The sequence below is a fragment of the Misgurnus anguillicaudatus genome, chromosome 13, assembly GCF_027580225.2.
Source record: "Misgurnus anguillicaudatus chromosome 13, ASM2758022v2, whole genome shotgun sequence".
NCBI classification, from domain to species: domain Eukaryota; kingdom Metazoa; phylum Chordata; class Actinopteri; order Cypriniformes; family Cobitidae; genus Misgurnus; species Misgurnus anguillicaudatus.
This window is the reverse complement of record NC_073349.2, coordinates 20,740,973-20,756,911: the sequence shown is the minus strand read 5'-3', so window position 1 is coordinate 20,756,911 and position 15,939 is coordinate 20,740,973. Positions and strand designations below refer to the sequence as shown.

Below are 15,939 nucleotides of genomic sequence, written 5' to 3'. Positions count from 1 at the left end.
TGACACTCTTTCGATTCTTTATTGAAGTTTTTATTAACTTTTATGATTTAAACATAACAGAAATATAGTGAAACACTTTAAGCAAAAAAAATTTAAACAACAAGGTGATCAGTTTAAAAGTGAAACATTACACTGCATCTACTTTTAGCTATTTTTTTTTTATCATTATTACATAACATTATTTTACATTATTAAAGGTGCCAAAGAATGCATTAAAATAATATGTTACATTGTTCTCTGATATCTACATAGAAGTAATGTGGCTTTTTTAGGTGCAGAGACATGTTTTATATGTCCATTTACCACCCTAGGATTTGCCCTTAGAATGAATGATCTTTTATTACCTTATTTAAAAGGGTCATGAATAATAATTTTGAGCTCTGCTCTGATTGGCTGTTTCTCAGAGCAGTTTTAGTTCAGTATCTCTGTGTGTGTGTGTCTGTGTGTGTGTGTGTGTGTGTGTGTGTGTGTGTGTGTGTGTGTAAACAGACTTTACAGATGAAGATACAGAATTTGAGGAATAACAAATTGTTTGGAGATTGTTAATGGACATTTCTGAGTTTTAAGTTTGTGGGGGTTTTTTTTCAGTATGGACCTGCAAAACGTAACTGTAACATCAATACTAGAACTTCAGCCCTAAGGTTAGCATCTAGCATTAACTAGCATATAGCGTTAACTCAGCAGTCACAACTTTGTTTTTAGCATTGTACTAAATTTAATGTATAATTTAAAGGATAAGTCCATTTTTTTTAAAAACATCCAGATAAACTCACCACCATGTCATCCAAAATGTTGATGTCTTTCTTTGTTCAGTCCAGAAGAAATTATTTTTTTTGAGGAAAACATTCCAGGATTTTTCTAATTGTAATGGACTTTAATGGACCCCAACACGTAACAGTTTTAATGCAGTTTAAAATTGCAGCTTCAAAGGACTCTAAACGAACCCAAACGAGGCGGGTCTTATCTAGAGAAACGATTATCATTTTTGACAAGAAAAATAAAAAATATGCACTTTTAAACCACAACTTCTCGTCTATCTCCGGTCCTGTGACGCGCTAGCGCGACCTCACGCAAAACGTCATCACGTCAAGAGGTCACGGAGAACGTATGCGAAACTACGCCCCAGTGTTTACAAGTGTGGAGAAAGAGGACCGTTCTGACGTATGTCGAACGTATGTGTATGTCGAATGATACTAATTAATGTCTTTGTGTAAGTTTATTGTTTAAAATGGTTTCATATATATATGTAACACGTGACCTTTCCACAGCATTACACAATTACCTGAGGTCGCGCTGGTGCATCACAGGACTGGAGATAGATGAGAAGTTGTGGTTTAAAAGTGCATATTTTTTATTTCTCTTGTCAAAAATTACAATCATTTCACTCGATAAGACCCTTATGCCTCATTTGAGATCATTTAGAGTCCTTTGAAACTGCAATTTTAAACTGCATTAAAACTGTTACGTTTTGGGGTCCATTAAAGTCCATTAAAATGAGAAAAATCCTAGAATGTTTTCCTCAAAAAACATAATTTATTCTCCACTGAACAAAGAAAGACATCAACATTTTGGATGGTGAGTAAATTATCTGGATTACTATGGCTAATACAACAAACTAGAATTTATTCATAAAACTTTTTTACTGGATTCTGTTGCCAGAGATTGAAATTTGTTGTAAAAAGGGTTAAAAGAGAGATAAAACAAAGTTTTATTTGAAATTCCTAGTCAAATCTTTTACTAAACGTGGCAGGTGATTATAGTCCATGAATAATAAATGTTTTGGTCATTAATATTAGTGTTATGATGGGAGTCAGTGGAGCATGTGGAGCCATGGGAACACATAGCTGCAGAACAGGTGACTGTGTCATGGGATACCCTTTCACTCTCACTTGTGTTTTCCCAGCCTTTTCAATGGCAAAATTGCCAACAAAGCAAAACATGCACACAAAAAACGATGGGAAAAACCTGTGAAAAATGTATTAATAACGGTTCCCAATGTCAAATAGCTTTACATAATACCTCCAAGTAGGCCTACTTATGGGATCATTGTCAACCTTTTCCCACAAACCTTTATATTACTGCTGTGAAGCGTAGGGCCAACATTGACTTTTGCATTGATATTAGACAATGTGATACCACTCCAAAGGGACTAACAGAGAGATAATGGGAGGCAATGGCAGAATACAAGTGTGTGAAGGTGTGTTTATTGTAAAGAGCGGCACTAAGATGAGAATGGGTGCCTCTGAGGCTGTTGTGACTGAAGTGGTCCTCGCCTCACCCACCGCTCCAAAGGTTTGTCTTTTCCAGCCCAAGCAAACCAAGAGAAGTGATGGAGAAAAAGGGAGCGACTGTTTTATCGGGCGCCACTGGTCTATTGTAAGTGCAGTGTGTTCTTTCTCTTGACCTCTGACCTGCATTGTTGTGAGCCTGCTCGTTCGGAGAGCTGAGACAGCTGGGAGAACTGCGGGGGGGCTGATGGACAGCTGGGACCAAACTAGAGAGAGAGAGATGGCAAGGGGAAAGAGAAAGTGGGAGAGGGTGTAAACCAAAACAGATGAGGTGAATGAGGTTCTGTATAACCCCATTCACGTGACCTCTTTCCCTATCCTCTTGTGGGTCAGTTGGGCATTGGAATGACACATAGTTTCACACAGAGAGGCAGTGAGGGTGGTAATGACAGGTCAAGTGGAGAGTTCGGTGTGAGGGGATCATAATTTTATCATAATCTATAATTTTATGCATGCCCATGTAAAAAAGAAACTGCAATGTGTGTGAGAAAGTTTGACAATAACATAAACTTTCCAAATACTTTTAAATTTACATTTGAAACCATACAAACTTAACTTAAGATCATATTTATATTGTACTAAATTCCCCTCTAATAAATAAATGTGTTATATAGTGCAAAGTCATATACGTGTGCATTACTTCATATGAAAAGGTAAATTTTGACACCGATAAAAGCATATTTTGCAAAAGAAACAACATAAATGTTTTGAGAGGGCCTTTAACATTTTTCATTGCTAATGCATCAGCCGTCTGGGCAGAACTCAGCAGGGTTGAAATAAGGGAACTTTTTCCGAGTTGTCAGCTGCTGTCGACACAATCATTTGAAAACGGAATAGAGGGAAGAGAAAGGGGTGCTCAGACTTTGTGTAGTGTGGTGCTTTCCCATAGGGCAGATGGTCATTGCTATGACCTCAGTGCCACAGCAAATACCCATGCAAACGTTATTTAATGTTTTCAATACTAGAATGTAAGTGTGATGTTTTTAAAATCCAAAAGATTTTCAATGAGAAAATGTAAATTATTTGTAATACAGCCATATCTCTCACTGTTTTAAATCACTTAAAACATCCTCCTTGTAACCACTTCAATAAATAAAGGCATGACAGCCACATACAGCAGACCAATAGAGCATTTAAAGGGACACTCCACTTTAAAAAAAAAAAATGCACATTTTCCAGCTCCCCTAGAGTTAAACATCTAATTTTTACAGTTTTGAAATCCATTCAGCTGATCTCCGGGTCTGGCGGTACCACTTTTAGCATAGCTTAGCACAATTCACTGAATCTGATTTCTCCTATTTAAAACTTGACTCTTCTGTAGTTACATCATGTACTAACTAATGGGTACTAACTAGTGATTTAACGCACTGCCTGAAAATAGTCCCCTTGGTTACTTTCAATAGCAGGGGACTATTTTCAGGCGCTGCGTAATATCACTACGCCTTCTGCAGCCATGTTACAGCAACAAAGTCCTTGATTATTACGCCAGAATGAGAGTAATTCCTAGCCATATCTGCATAGACAATTGCAATTAATTTTCCGTCTGCCTTACTACAGAAGAGTCACGTTTTAAGTAGGAAATATATCGAAACTCTTTGGTTATTTTTAGCATGATGCTAATGGTCTAATCAGATTCAGTGGATTATGCTAAGCTATGCTAAAAGTGGTACCGCCAAACCAGGAGATCAGCTGAATGGATTCCAAAACTGTAAAAATCAAATGTTTAACTCCAGGGGAGCTGGAAAATTAGCATATTTTTAAAAAAGTGGAGTGTCCCTTTAAAGATGTATATATTATTGCAAAAAAAAATTTTTATAATTTCATCAAAATAAAGTTAACCCTAAAAGGGAAATTGTTTTATCATTTCTGTTGAACACAAATACACGTTATTTTGAGCAGTGTTTATAACTGAACCTTTTTGGGGCACCATTGAATTTCATTGTATTTTTGTCCTACTATGGTAGTCAAAGGTGCTCCAAAACTGTTTGATGACAGACTGTCAGAACAAAGAAATGTATATAGGTTTGGAACAACTTAAGGGTGAGTAAATGATTACGAAATTTTAATTTTTGGATGAACTATCCCTTTAACCTGTAAAATCATTTATCTAGATTTTTAATTCTATTTTTTCTATTTGTATCTTTATTTTTATTGAAATGTAATGAACTTTTGGTATTAGAATTTCGACATGTTCTTGGTGACAAACATAAACATTTGTGATGAACTGCACCCGTAGTTACTCTGCTTGGGCACCTGTGAACCTATGGGCAATAAGAAAAAGTCATAATTTGTTATTTGTTTCTCTTAGATCATTATTATGTTATCTAGAATGAAATGGTTCATTTTAAATCAGTATTCTGGGTATATAACACAATATAAACTTAATAAAAAGCATCTATGTCGTACTGTTTTTTCAGATCATGTCTTTTTGTAGAAACCAACATTTTGAGAATTTTCAGTGAGTTGGAGGTGCCTTACGACAGTATATTCCTTTAAGTGTGTCATACTGTAGGTGTGTATATATCAAGTTGTTATTTTATAAACGTAAATCGGGGAAGAGGAGTGGATGATGGGACATTAAAGTGCAGTCTGAAACCCATTTCACTCCCCAGTTTTTTGTCTCTGTGGCACTAATCCACTGGCCAAACAACGCAGGCTCCCGCTAAATGAAAGGTCCTGATCCATGGGGGGAGATAGGGGATAAAGCATTGTGATTAAGATTGTATTAATGGGGCCATAGGAGGCTGGAAGGCTTTAATCAGTGTCTGTGCTGCCATAATCCTCTGCCTTTAAGCTTCGGCTAAAACCGTGATCCTCCTCCTCATGAGTCACATCACACACACACTTGCACAAACACACCGGATGGGCCGGAGAAGAAGCGTGAGGTCAAGGTAGAGACTTGGAGCACAAAGAAACTGATAGGCTTTTCAATAAAAGCAGCTGGACATGGAAAGAAAAGGAGAATGGAGGAGAATGTTGGCAAGATAGATAAATGGAGAATATAAGAGTTCAAAATATATTATGGATTTAAAGTAATATTGCAAAGTTACAAATAAAATCAATAAAATCCATTGAAAAATATGCATGCCAAAGTTTACCACAAATTATTACACTGATGATATAAAGGCAACTGGGGGTAGTTGTTGTCACATTGGCAACACTTAGAAAAATTAAACATGGTTTTATTATAGTAAAAGTGAAGTATCCATCTTTTTGTTTGATTGATTACCATTTGTATAACCACAGTTTAACTACAAATTTGTAAAATATAAGCTATGGGTACATTTTATGTTACAATCATTACAATATATGTTATTCTGTTGATTTTATTTTCCGTCTTCTTTAACAGTTTTTCCGTTTTTATGAATTATTTCGTTTTTCTTTTTATCATTTTAATTAATAAAATTATTATTAGTAATTGTCGTCACTGTTGGGGCACATTGTCGCTTGAGCGCCAAAATAACCCCGCCCAAAAACACGCACCGCACGCCGCTCGCCACCTCATTTCAGATGGAGAACAGCGAGCCACACGTAAGAAAATTTAAATAAATCTGAACAGTGAACTTTTTTTAGATTTCCACTTAGGATTGTTTTTAAAATGTCGATTTCCAAAGACAAACTCACGTGCTCCGTTTCTTAAGCCACATGAAGGCGCCAATGTTTTGATTGCCTAAACATTTTTGTTTGCAGTTTTTAGTCACAAAGGGATATTTCAGGTGACATATTTCTGTTAGTTAAAAGAGACACTTGCGTTTATGTATCTAAAGCGACTCAAACAGGATTTGAATCTTTAAAATTAGTTTAGTGTGTTCAAATGACCTTTGAAGTAACGTAAGGGTATGCACGTGACGTCATTTTTGGCGAAAGTGCTGTTCGCCCACTGAGTGGCAAAAGACAGAGCGGCAAAATTTGTACAGTGTGAAGTCAGCGAAAACACGGGGAAAACGCGTCTAAATTGGGAAAAGCTGTCGTGCGATAGACCGTACTAACAGATTAACAAGAATTCGGAGCTATCGTTTTACAGACTGCCAAAAAACACCGAAAGAAGAAGTTAATAGATCGTTAATGCCAACGTCCACAGACCACAGGTGGGTTGACAAGTTGCTAGGATAACTATCAAGCAGAGGTTTTACTTTCTACTTAAACGTATTTCTTCAAGTATTTGTATTTTATCAAGTATTTGTATTTTATCCGTGTTTTTCTTTGGAAAACATACACCCCAAAGCATATTATCATAATTTTACACTATTACATTTTATAAATACGTTTTTGTTTTACATTTAATATTTAAGTACATTAACGTACATTTTCTCAAGTAAAAGCACACAATTTTAATGTAATTAGGTATTAAATCATTTTTAATATGCAATATTAAAGAATACACAGTATGATTCTACGCTTTAAAATGTAGTGAAGTAAAATTTTTCCCAATACAAACACCCTAATATAGCACAGATGCTTGGAAAATGTAACTAACGTAACTAAGTATTGTCCACCTCTGCTATTTAAGCGTATAATAGTCCATTTTACTGGCATTTATGCAGCAGCCCCTATGAAAATCAGCCATTTTGTTGAACGTTTGCCACTCAACGGGGCGTGGTCACATGAAAAAGTGATGTCAATGCATACCCTCTACCGTGTAGCTGTAGCATCTTTTGAAAGAGCCTACATTTCTTTGTTTATTATTAAAACAAATAATTGTGCTAGCATAATTATGTTTTTGTCTTCAAAATGAATTTAAATATTCAGGTATGCAGACTTTATTAAAATAATGACCAACTAAAATTTTAAACAGTATAGCTTGTATTGTACATACGCACGCATGCGCACACGAGTACTTATTTAAATGTGTTTGTCTTCAATTTAGCTCCCTCTCAGTTCTGCAGTATCAGAGAGGAGTCGTCCAAAGCGTTGCACCTGCCAATGAGCTCAGATCAAGCTGAAGAATGACAGGGAGAAAGAGAAATTCAAAGACGGTCCACAGCAGAGCAAAGGTACAGCGAGGTTAGAGTTCACAGTAGGGTGGAACAAGCCATTAAAGTGACATTGTGAGGCGAGACTTGTCTACTCTGAGCTTTGTGAGAGTGCCGGCTTGTCAAAGTTAAAGAGCTTCTAATAGGATGGGGATGCTGTCGTGTTTATCCTGCCTCCCCCCTCTACACGCCCACTGTATTGTGAAGGTGGCCCGGCTTTGAGTGCCCACAATGGCTGGAGAGGAGGGACAGATGGGGGTCCCTATGGAAGGAGGCACAAAAAGAAAGCAAGGTAGGAGGGCCCGGCTGTGTGAGAGAGAGCCTGCAGTTGGCTCACATTGATTGCCATGCAAAGTAATGGAGAGTAAAAGAGAAATGGATGGGAAAAGTGAGAAAAACATGGAAAAGGGGAGGGGAAGAAAGGTCACAAAGAGATTTAGTGAGTTGTATAATAATTTTAGATATGGAATAAAGTATAAGTATTGATGTACTGGGAAACTTTTATTAACAGATAACTCAGATGACATGGATAAGGGTCAGTGTATAGAAATGGCCATAAAGGCCCTGCTATGCATTCGTCAATTCAAACCATGTTTTTACTTCACATAGTTTTGCTCATGTTTTTGGGTCATGAGGACGAGGGCATCTTGCATTTTCTAACTTGGCTAGGTTTTACCGAATTTGCACCAAAATACCATAGAATTGGATTTGACATCAACAAATAAAAAAATATAAAACTCATCCTATTAAAGTTGATTAGCCCAAACATTGCATTTATTGTTTATTCACTACTGTCCAAAACCGACCTACTATACAGTCTAAAAAAAGTAACCTTATGTGAACCTCAAGTTTTGTGCTTGAATAATTTAAATATTCTAATAAACAAGTCAGTATTTAAAAAAATAGGTCTTTGTTTAGTCCCCATACATCGGAGTTAATCTGTGCCCTTCCAGGTGAGTCCCTTAGCATTAATTTTGGCTCAGTGTGTCATAATGGGATGAATGGGGTGGGAGTTGAATTATGTGTGAAAGGAGGGGATGCTGAGCGGAGGTGAGGCAGGGGTGTGTAGCAGAGCCTCTTCTGGTGTAAGATGAGGAGAGCTGAGGGGGAGGACCCGCACACAGCAACAGATGGGCCCCAATGGCGCTCTCAGGTTGTAAACTTTCTGTTGGGAACATCTGTCAGTTTGTCCATATGCCACAATCAGAGAGCAAAAACCCCAGTCTCATACTGCGTGCGTGCGGAGGGTGGACACCTGTCATACCCTGTGATGAGACATGATGGAGTATGAGATGTTTACTTACCGTTGCTGTAGGGATGTCAAGACGACACATTTTTAATAATGCATCAATAAATAAAGATTAAAAATAGTTACCCTAAAATTTACTATCATGTCCTCCCAGCCCCATATGCCGTGGAACACAAACTTCATTATTGGACGTTGATAGGAGTGTTTATTATGAACTGTATGAATTTCTTCGTTATTTTGAGGAAAGAAAACTATTAGATGTGCTGTAGTGACATGCAGACATTTTTCTGTGAACCATTCCTTTAAAACAGAAATACCCAGTATTTGAGAACTTCAACAATGATGTAGAACTTCAACAAGATGTACAACTTGGGTAAAAAACTCCAGAAATTACGCAACACCACAAAATCAAAAACGTGAACGTAATCCCACACCATTATTTATAGATTATAGGTCTCGTCTGAACTCCTCCTTTAGTAGAGTGTTACATCATTTATTTTTTTGTAAAAAAAAATCTTATTTTTTGTTTGCTCTGTTGTGAGCGGATAAAGGAGAATTAAGCAGTTGATCAGGGCTCAGTGTCCAGAGTGTTGCATTATACAGTAATCCTGGGCACAGGGGGAGATGGGATAGCATCCCTAATCCTTCGCCTGCCCCATCTGAAATATGCGCTATAGTATTTTAAACAGTTCGCATTATAGAAACTGAACACACGCTTTACCTAGACGTTTGCTACAGGTCCAATACCTAAAAAACAATACTGCATTTACATTGCTTAACATCCCTAGCCATTTATTTTTTGGTTGCACCTCAACAGTACAAACAATCCTCAGTACCAAAACCCACAGAGCCCTCCAGCGGTAGACGTCGCCACTACCCAGTGTGCACCATAACAGTGTCTACAGTGACAGATGTTACGGGGCAACAGTTGGTATGGAGAGGGAGGGGCCTTGGACCATCTGCCCAGGGTCAAGGCTGGGATGGATAAAGGTCTTGCAAAGGAAGAGTGGCTACATAACTGCGATTGGTCGAATACATCAAGTGGTTTAACGGAATACTTCAAATATTATACCAGAGTGAGCCATTAAAAAAAGCCAAATCTATGAATGACTCCATCTATCTGAAACACGTGCACGTTTGCATCAACATAGTTATACAATTAGGATTTCAAAAACAAGCATTTGTATACCAAATTGTGTTGATTGGTTTGTGTATAATTAACCTGTTTTTACCCAGGAATACATCCATAGAGGCTGGAATGGTGTTAAAGGTGCAGTGTGTAAATTTTAGCGGTATCTAGTGGTAAGGTTTGGAATTGCAACCAATGACTCAGTCCACTGCTCCTCGCTTTTGAAACGCATAGAGAAGCTACGCTAGCAAAAACATGTTATTGACGGAGACAACCAAGTAAAAAAAGTTTGTCCATTAAGGGCTTCTGTAGAAACATGGTGGCACAAAATGGTGACTTCCACGTAAGGGGACCCTTAGTGTATATAGATAAAAATGTCTTAACCTTAGGTAATAAAAACATAACGAAAGGTCTTTATACACCTCTAATAATATAGTTTTGTATATTATTTAGCATTTCTGTCAAGAGATTCTTTTAAAAATTATGCACTGCACCTTTAAGAGACAAATAAGCTTGTGTCAAGAAGCAATAACTAGAAACGTTCAATAAATTACAAGTCATTTATTTAAATAACAATTTAAAATAAAAGCACATTTAAAAACACCTAGCATCAGTGGGTATCAAATCAGAGCTTTCAGACTTTTGCTGATGGCTTCCACCTCATCACGGAAGTTGGCGATTTTCATATGACCCATCTTTTTCTGGATAGGCAAAGAAACAACACTTAAGACACACCATTCAAAGAGTTATGCTGAAAATTAACTCAAATGCAAATTTAAGAATATATCAATTTTACACTTACAACGTAGACACGGAGTCGCTCCTGTTCCAGGTGAAAGAACTCTATTGCAGTGATCTCTTCAAATGGCTTTTTCAGGTGAAGAAAAGCACAGTTGGGAGAGCGTTTGGCATGCTCGGTCCTTTGAGAGGCAGACACTCATTAAAAAAAAAACAGTCTAAATGGTAAGAACGTTCAATTCTATTTAGATGGTTTAATTTTAAAGCTCCTGTAGCTCAATAGAGCATTGCATTAGCAGTGCAAAAGTTCGGTTCAAGTCAAGGGAACACACACACTGATAAAATGTATGCATTGAATGCAGGTCATTGTGTGTAAAAGCATCTGCCAATGCATAAATTAATGTAAACGCTAATAGATTATAAAAAGTTTGCTTCTGGATGGGGAAGCTTACCAGGGGTTATCATCAGGTTCCCAGCCCTCCAGCTCTCTGAGGCAGTAGAAACAGCAGGCCACGTCTGGTTCATTCTCACTTGGACAGTGTACAAAACCTGCCTTGGCCATCTAATGAAGGTGAAGAAAAAGCAAGTAGAGGTTTCTATGGCCGTTTCTTAATGCGAAGGTTGCATCCTCCAAAGGTCGCATTTGTATGCTCATCAAAACTGTTTATTTTAAATATTAACAATTAAAAAATTAACTATTATTCTTAGTTAAAAGTAAACTGTTGTAATATGCTTAGCGAATATAATGCTCAGTTAACTTTAATTAACCAGGATTGATGACGTATGCAACCTCCATACGCGACCTCCAGAGGCTGCAGCCTTCGGATTGAGAACACTGACATGAGAGATAGATGATTCACAGCATTGTTAACCTCACAGTACGCGTCTGCTAAAGGATGACGAATTTCCTAGTTTTGCAGGCATACTCACCAGTTCTGGCGTACACTGGCAATCCTCTCGAAAAGGCCACTCAGAAAAAGTCTGCAGTCGCTTTTCATAACTGTACATCTGATCAAATGTCAGAAGTCGCGCTGCAGTCACCTCTGAGTGAGACATATCTAAGAGCTCACGATCTGCTTCACACTTCTCACTATAAACCTGACTGGGTGTGGTTGTGTAAAACTTCTTTTTGGCGGCTCGCATTTCGCTATTTAATTGCCTGCCTGTTCTGTAATAATTGATGAACCATTGACAGCTGTGCTCGACTTCACACCGCGCTGCGCAGACCGTTCGGCGCATGACATCGAAGTACCGCGAGATGTTTCGTGGAGCACTCGCGCTACTTTGATGTCATAAGATAAACGATCTGCGCAGCGCCGCATAACGTCAAAATACCTGACAAGAAAAGCAGCGGTGTTAAGTAACAGCTTGATGAATGTAATATAAGTAAAATACAAATAAAATGAGAAAAATTTAATAAATTATGTACTACGTTTATTCTAATAAACTGCGGTAAAATTACAAAAAAATACAAAATTACTTTAGAACCATATCATATTAAATTTCAATATTTATTATAGCCAGTAAGATAATACTATAGGATACTAAAGAAAATTATAAAATACTATAAAAATGCTGTGTTTTTTTTCAACCCAGCATTGGGTCAAAAAGGGATGAGCCCAGTTGTATTTTAACCCAAAATGCAGGTTTTTTTAACCCATTGTTGAGTCAAATATAAACATTTTCTGGGTTAATTTCAACCCAGCTGCTGGGCCTGTTTTTTTTTTGTTGACCAAATGCTGGTTATTTTTAACCCAGCATTTTTTACAGTGTATAGGCTACTATATCCTGTAGTATTATTTTACTTTAAAAATAACCCAGCATTTTTGTACTTTTACAAAATGTATTGATTACTATGTAGACAATTTACACAATTTCCGCAATTGCTAAACTATACTGCATTATCTTTCTATGTGGGCAGGGAAGAAAATTTTCTACTATGAGTTAGTACAGTATAAATTGGTAATTTTATGTATATTAGGAAGCAATACTATAAATACACTTTTATTTTAATAGGACTGTTTTTATGGACACATTTGGAATAGCAGGTTTATATCTCCCTCTGCTGGACAAACTTAAACACATATGTTTTTTTTAAAGATACTAGTTCATTAAAATCACCAACTCAATACAATTAACCAAATAGCCTATTTAGTTTTTTCTTTTAAGATGTAATAGTACACTTAGTACACTTGTTTTTAAATTCAAAAAGGTACAACTGGTACAAATATGTTCGCCTCTATAAACTACTGTTGTAAATCAGAATAATGAGCTTATCATATTGGATAGATCTTTAATGTGTCATGCAAATTTTAGAAACTTAATTTGTCTTTTATATGTATATATTAGCATGTTTTTATTCTTAAAGTTTAAAATCTCTCCCAAATTGCTCCCCCTATTATCAAGCCTCTAAAAACCCTTAATGTGTAATCCTGATATTTCCACCTGTGGTAATAAGATTCAGCTTCGTGAGAATGTAATTGCATAAAAAGTGACAGTCTTGCTAAAACAAATCACACAAAATAGTTCAGTAAATACATCATGCCCTACACTAGATAACCCTTAACAAGTCCCAGAAGACTGTGGTAGGTGTTTAGAAACATAGATTTTCGCAGAACTGGACATCATCAGTCATTTACTGCTTTGATATCGGCAGGTTATCCCTTCTTGGCCTCGGCAAGCCAATTACAGTAAGCCAATACACACCATAAAGTGAGATCATAGTATGTGGCGGACAACTTTAATGGTTTGCGGTGTGAGCGTTTATGACTGATGTGTAACTGTATCTCAGTCTGCCTGGCTGTTAAAATGTGCTTACTGCTTCAAAAAGCGGCCCCATTGCCCCTCTCTGCCCTTCTGAAAACTTTCCCGTCAGGGTCATATATGTAAATCTATATGTATCACTCAACAAGGGTGGTTTTTATACAATTTAAAAGATTATCTTTACTCAGTAATTTGTTGGCTCAGAGGTTTTGAAGAATTATGGCTGCCTGTTATCTGTTTTGTGGTGATAGTTTGACACTTAATAGTCAGTGTAGAGTTTCACATCATGACATTTGGCGCATTTACTTTAGACAAGACCCCACACTGAAGCTGTCACTCATTCAAAACTCATCGTAGATGTTAAGTGGGAATACATTACTGTCAGCTGCTATATGACCTCTATATGATATCGTGTTGTGTTGTCTGTGGCTTACCTGTATTATGTTTACACTTAAATAGACACAGTCAATAGTTTTTACCCTTTGTACAAGATACAAAAATATTGACTAAACCAGATTCGAACCCTCGAAGTCTCTGTGAGCACAGCAGCTGTTATGAGCAACACACTCCACAATGTGCCACAGCTCCAAAATGATTGAAATTTTTCACGACATCCTTCTCCAATTGCAGGTTTCTGAAACATCAGAGGGGCCACCGGGAAAAAGGGGAACATGGTTGCACAATTTTTCACATAATCTGAAAATCGCTGCTATGTGCATCGACAAAGTTGTTCAAATTGTGAAATCAGACCTGGTCTGGATGTTCCGTCTGGATTTAATCACACCACACCGAGAAAAGTTTAAAGTCCTGAGCTACTAAGTCCCATCGACCCAGCTGTCAGGTACGTATCTCGTGCTCTTTCTCTCTCTCTCTCTCTCTCTCTCTCCATCCCAATCCGAACTTTCATTGACATATGATTCTCCGCTCTCCATGTCCCACCCTCCCTACTTCGTTCTCCTCCTCTCCCCTTCCAAACGCAGTTGTCTTCACTTATTAGGATCCTGGTGTGATTAGCTCTTGGAATCTCTTGCACTTGTTCTGTATTCTCAGTGTGGTGAGACTAAAAAGGGGAGAGTGGGATGAGCCGGCAGAAAGAAATGCGAGTCTTGGTTACTGTGTCATGTTCTCTGCAGGAGAAATTGTCTCTCTGACTCGTGCAATTGTGTAAAGTTCATCGGGACTATTTTGGCTCCTCGTCCAAATATCTTGGTGGTCTCAAGAAACCAAGCTGCCCAGGCGCTCCGTTGTTCATGCCAGCGAAGGTTTCCACTGGGAATTTGTGGTGTCGCGGTGCAAGTGGAAAGACCCTCGGAGACAAAAAGAGGAGACTGGACAACAGGAAGTGTTACAGGAAGAGGATTTAATGTGGGGCACAGGTAAGACCATCTTTTTACATTTCTGTTTGCAGTCTCCTGTGAATACATCGGAGATAAAATAGTTTTTCAAAGAAATCCATTTTGCTGCATTTGCAGAAATGCACAGCAGCACCGTGAGAATAAGAAGAAACAACACTGTAATAGTTCTGCACCATATTCTGTATTTAGGAGACTAAAAATGTTGTAAATATGAATATACATTGGATAAGCATGTATAGGACATAGATTAATAGTTGAGCCTGTGGTCAACATCTAGTCTTTCTAATTTAGTCATGTCAGTCTTGTCATTAGCAATATTGTATTTCCTTTAAAGAATTCAAATAGATTTTTTTCTCATACAGCAACTGGACAGCTGATGTTTTGTTGTTGTGTTTTTAGTGCGCCAGTAAAAAAGCTAAACTGTTCCCTTTAAATGCTTATTTATATCTTCTGTATGCGAATGTTGATTCATACCAAAATGTTTTTTTGCATAGTTGTGTTTGACACATGATAACGTCTCGGGTTACGTATGTAATTGTTGTTTTTCTGAGAAGGGAATGAGACACTGCATCTCCCTTGTCATACTTCCTGCATCCCTGTAACGCCGTCTTTGGCAATATTTCAGATAGCGTACACTTCCTGGCTCCCGCGTCACCTTGTCTTTGTCATTAAGCCACACCATTGGTTAAATTTGATATACACATTCAGACGCACTTAAAAGGTCCCCAAAGTGTCACCGCAGTGACGCAACGCGAGTTCCCTCGAAAGGGAACTGTAACAATGTATCTTAAAAGGTAACATGATGTAACCTTTCTCTCGCTTGAAATGTGTCCCCACATTTAGTCCTTGAATTTGAGGGTATTGGACCTGGAAAGTCGTTGAATGGTCCTTGAATTTGAAGTTAACTAAGGTGTGGGAATTTTGCAAATGTGTGCGTTTGATTTAATGCAAAATATTTTTGAAGTAATTTTGCCCACAGCCAATAACAACCTATAGACTGTAAAAATACGGATGGAGTGACCTTTCAGATGTACTTTTGTTCACAATTTCATTGCAGTGTGAAGGACATAAGCTCTAAAAAGAAAAGAAAAACTCAGAAAGGACCAGCTGAATGCTTTTCGTGACTTTTTAATATCCGTGCTTGGAAGTAGAATAAAATGAAGCTTAGCTATAAAGGTCAGTCTGTTTTTTTAGGACTGGATTTTTATTTTGTAATATTCATACTATTGAATTTTTTACTTCTCTCGTACGTTTGATAATCCAGCTAAAATAATTTGCTTTTAACAGGCGCCCTTATGGGGTTCCTGAAGTTCTCTGGATGTTTGTGTGTATATGCAAGCATGTGTTTACTAGAAAGTGTCTATGGGACGGTTTCCCAGACAGGGTTTATCCTAGTCCCACACTTAAATGCATATTTGATCTGCCTTAATTTAAAAACACCTTG

At 37.5% G+C, this 15,939-nt stretch overlaps 2 protein-coding genes across 2 annotated transcripts in view; one reads left to right on the top strand and one right to left on the bottom strand.

Annotated features, from left to right (window-relative positions):
- The first annotated feature begins 7,155 nt into the window (after positions 1-7,155).
- Positions 7,156-15,939, top strand: part of znf385a (zinc finger protein 385A) — a 112,626-nt gene continuing 103,842 nt past the window's right edge. Inside the window, 4 exon segments of the mRNA XM_073875346.1 lie at positions 7,156-7,553; positions 13,771-13,981; positions 14,274-14,466; positions 14,469-14,516. Of these exon segments, the coding sequence (XP_073731447.1) occupies positions 14,391-14,466; positions 14,469-14,516 (124 nt within the window). The 5' untranslated portion in view covers positions 7,156-7,553; positions 13,771-13,981; positions 14,274-14,390.
- Positions 10,186-11,535, bottom strand: birc5b (baculoviral IAP repeat containing 5b). Its single transcript, XM_055187997.2, has 4 exons — positions 11,308-11,535; positions 10,830-10,939; positions 10,442-10,559; positions 10,186-10,340 (listed from the first exon to the last, which is right to left on the bottom strand). The coding sequence occupies exons 1-4, from the start codon at positions 11,518-11,520 to the stop codon at positions 10,260-10,262; spliced, it is 522 nt and encodes a 173-aa protein (XP_055043972.1). The 5' UTR covers positions 11,521-11,535; the 3' UTR covers positions 10,186-10,259.

Coding starts and splice junctions, on each gene's coding strand:
- birc5b (XM_055187997.2), bottom strand. CDS start 11,520: ATGCGAGCCGCCAAAAAGAAGTTTTACACAACCACACCCAGTCAGGTT. Junction 10,560..10,829: donor GAACCTGATGATAACCCCTG/GTAAGCTTCCCC, acceptor TGCCTCTCAAAG/GACCGAGCATGCCAAACGCT. Junction 10,341..10,441: donor AGCGACTCCGTGTCTACGTT/GTAAGTGTAAAA, acceptor TTGCCTATCCAG/AAAAAGATGGGTCATATGAA.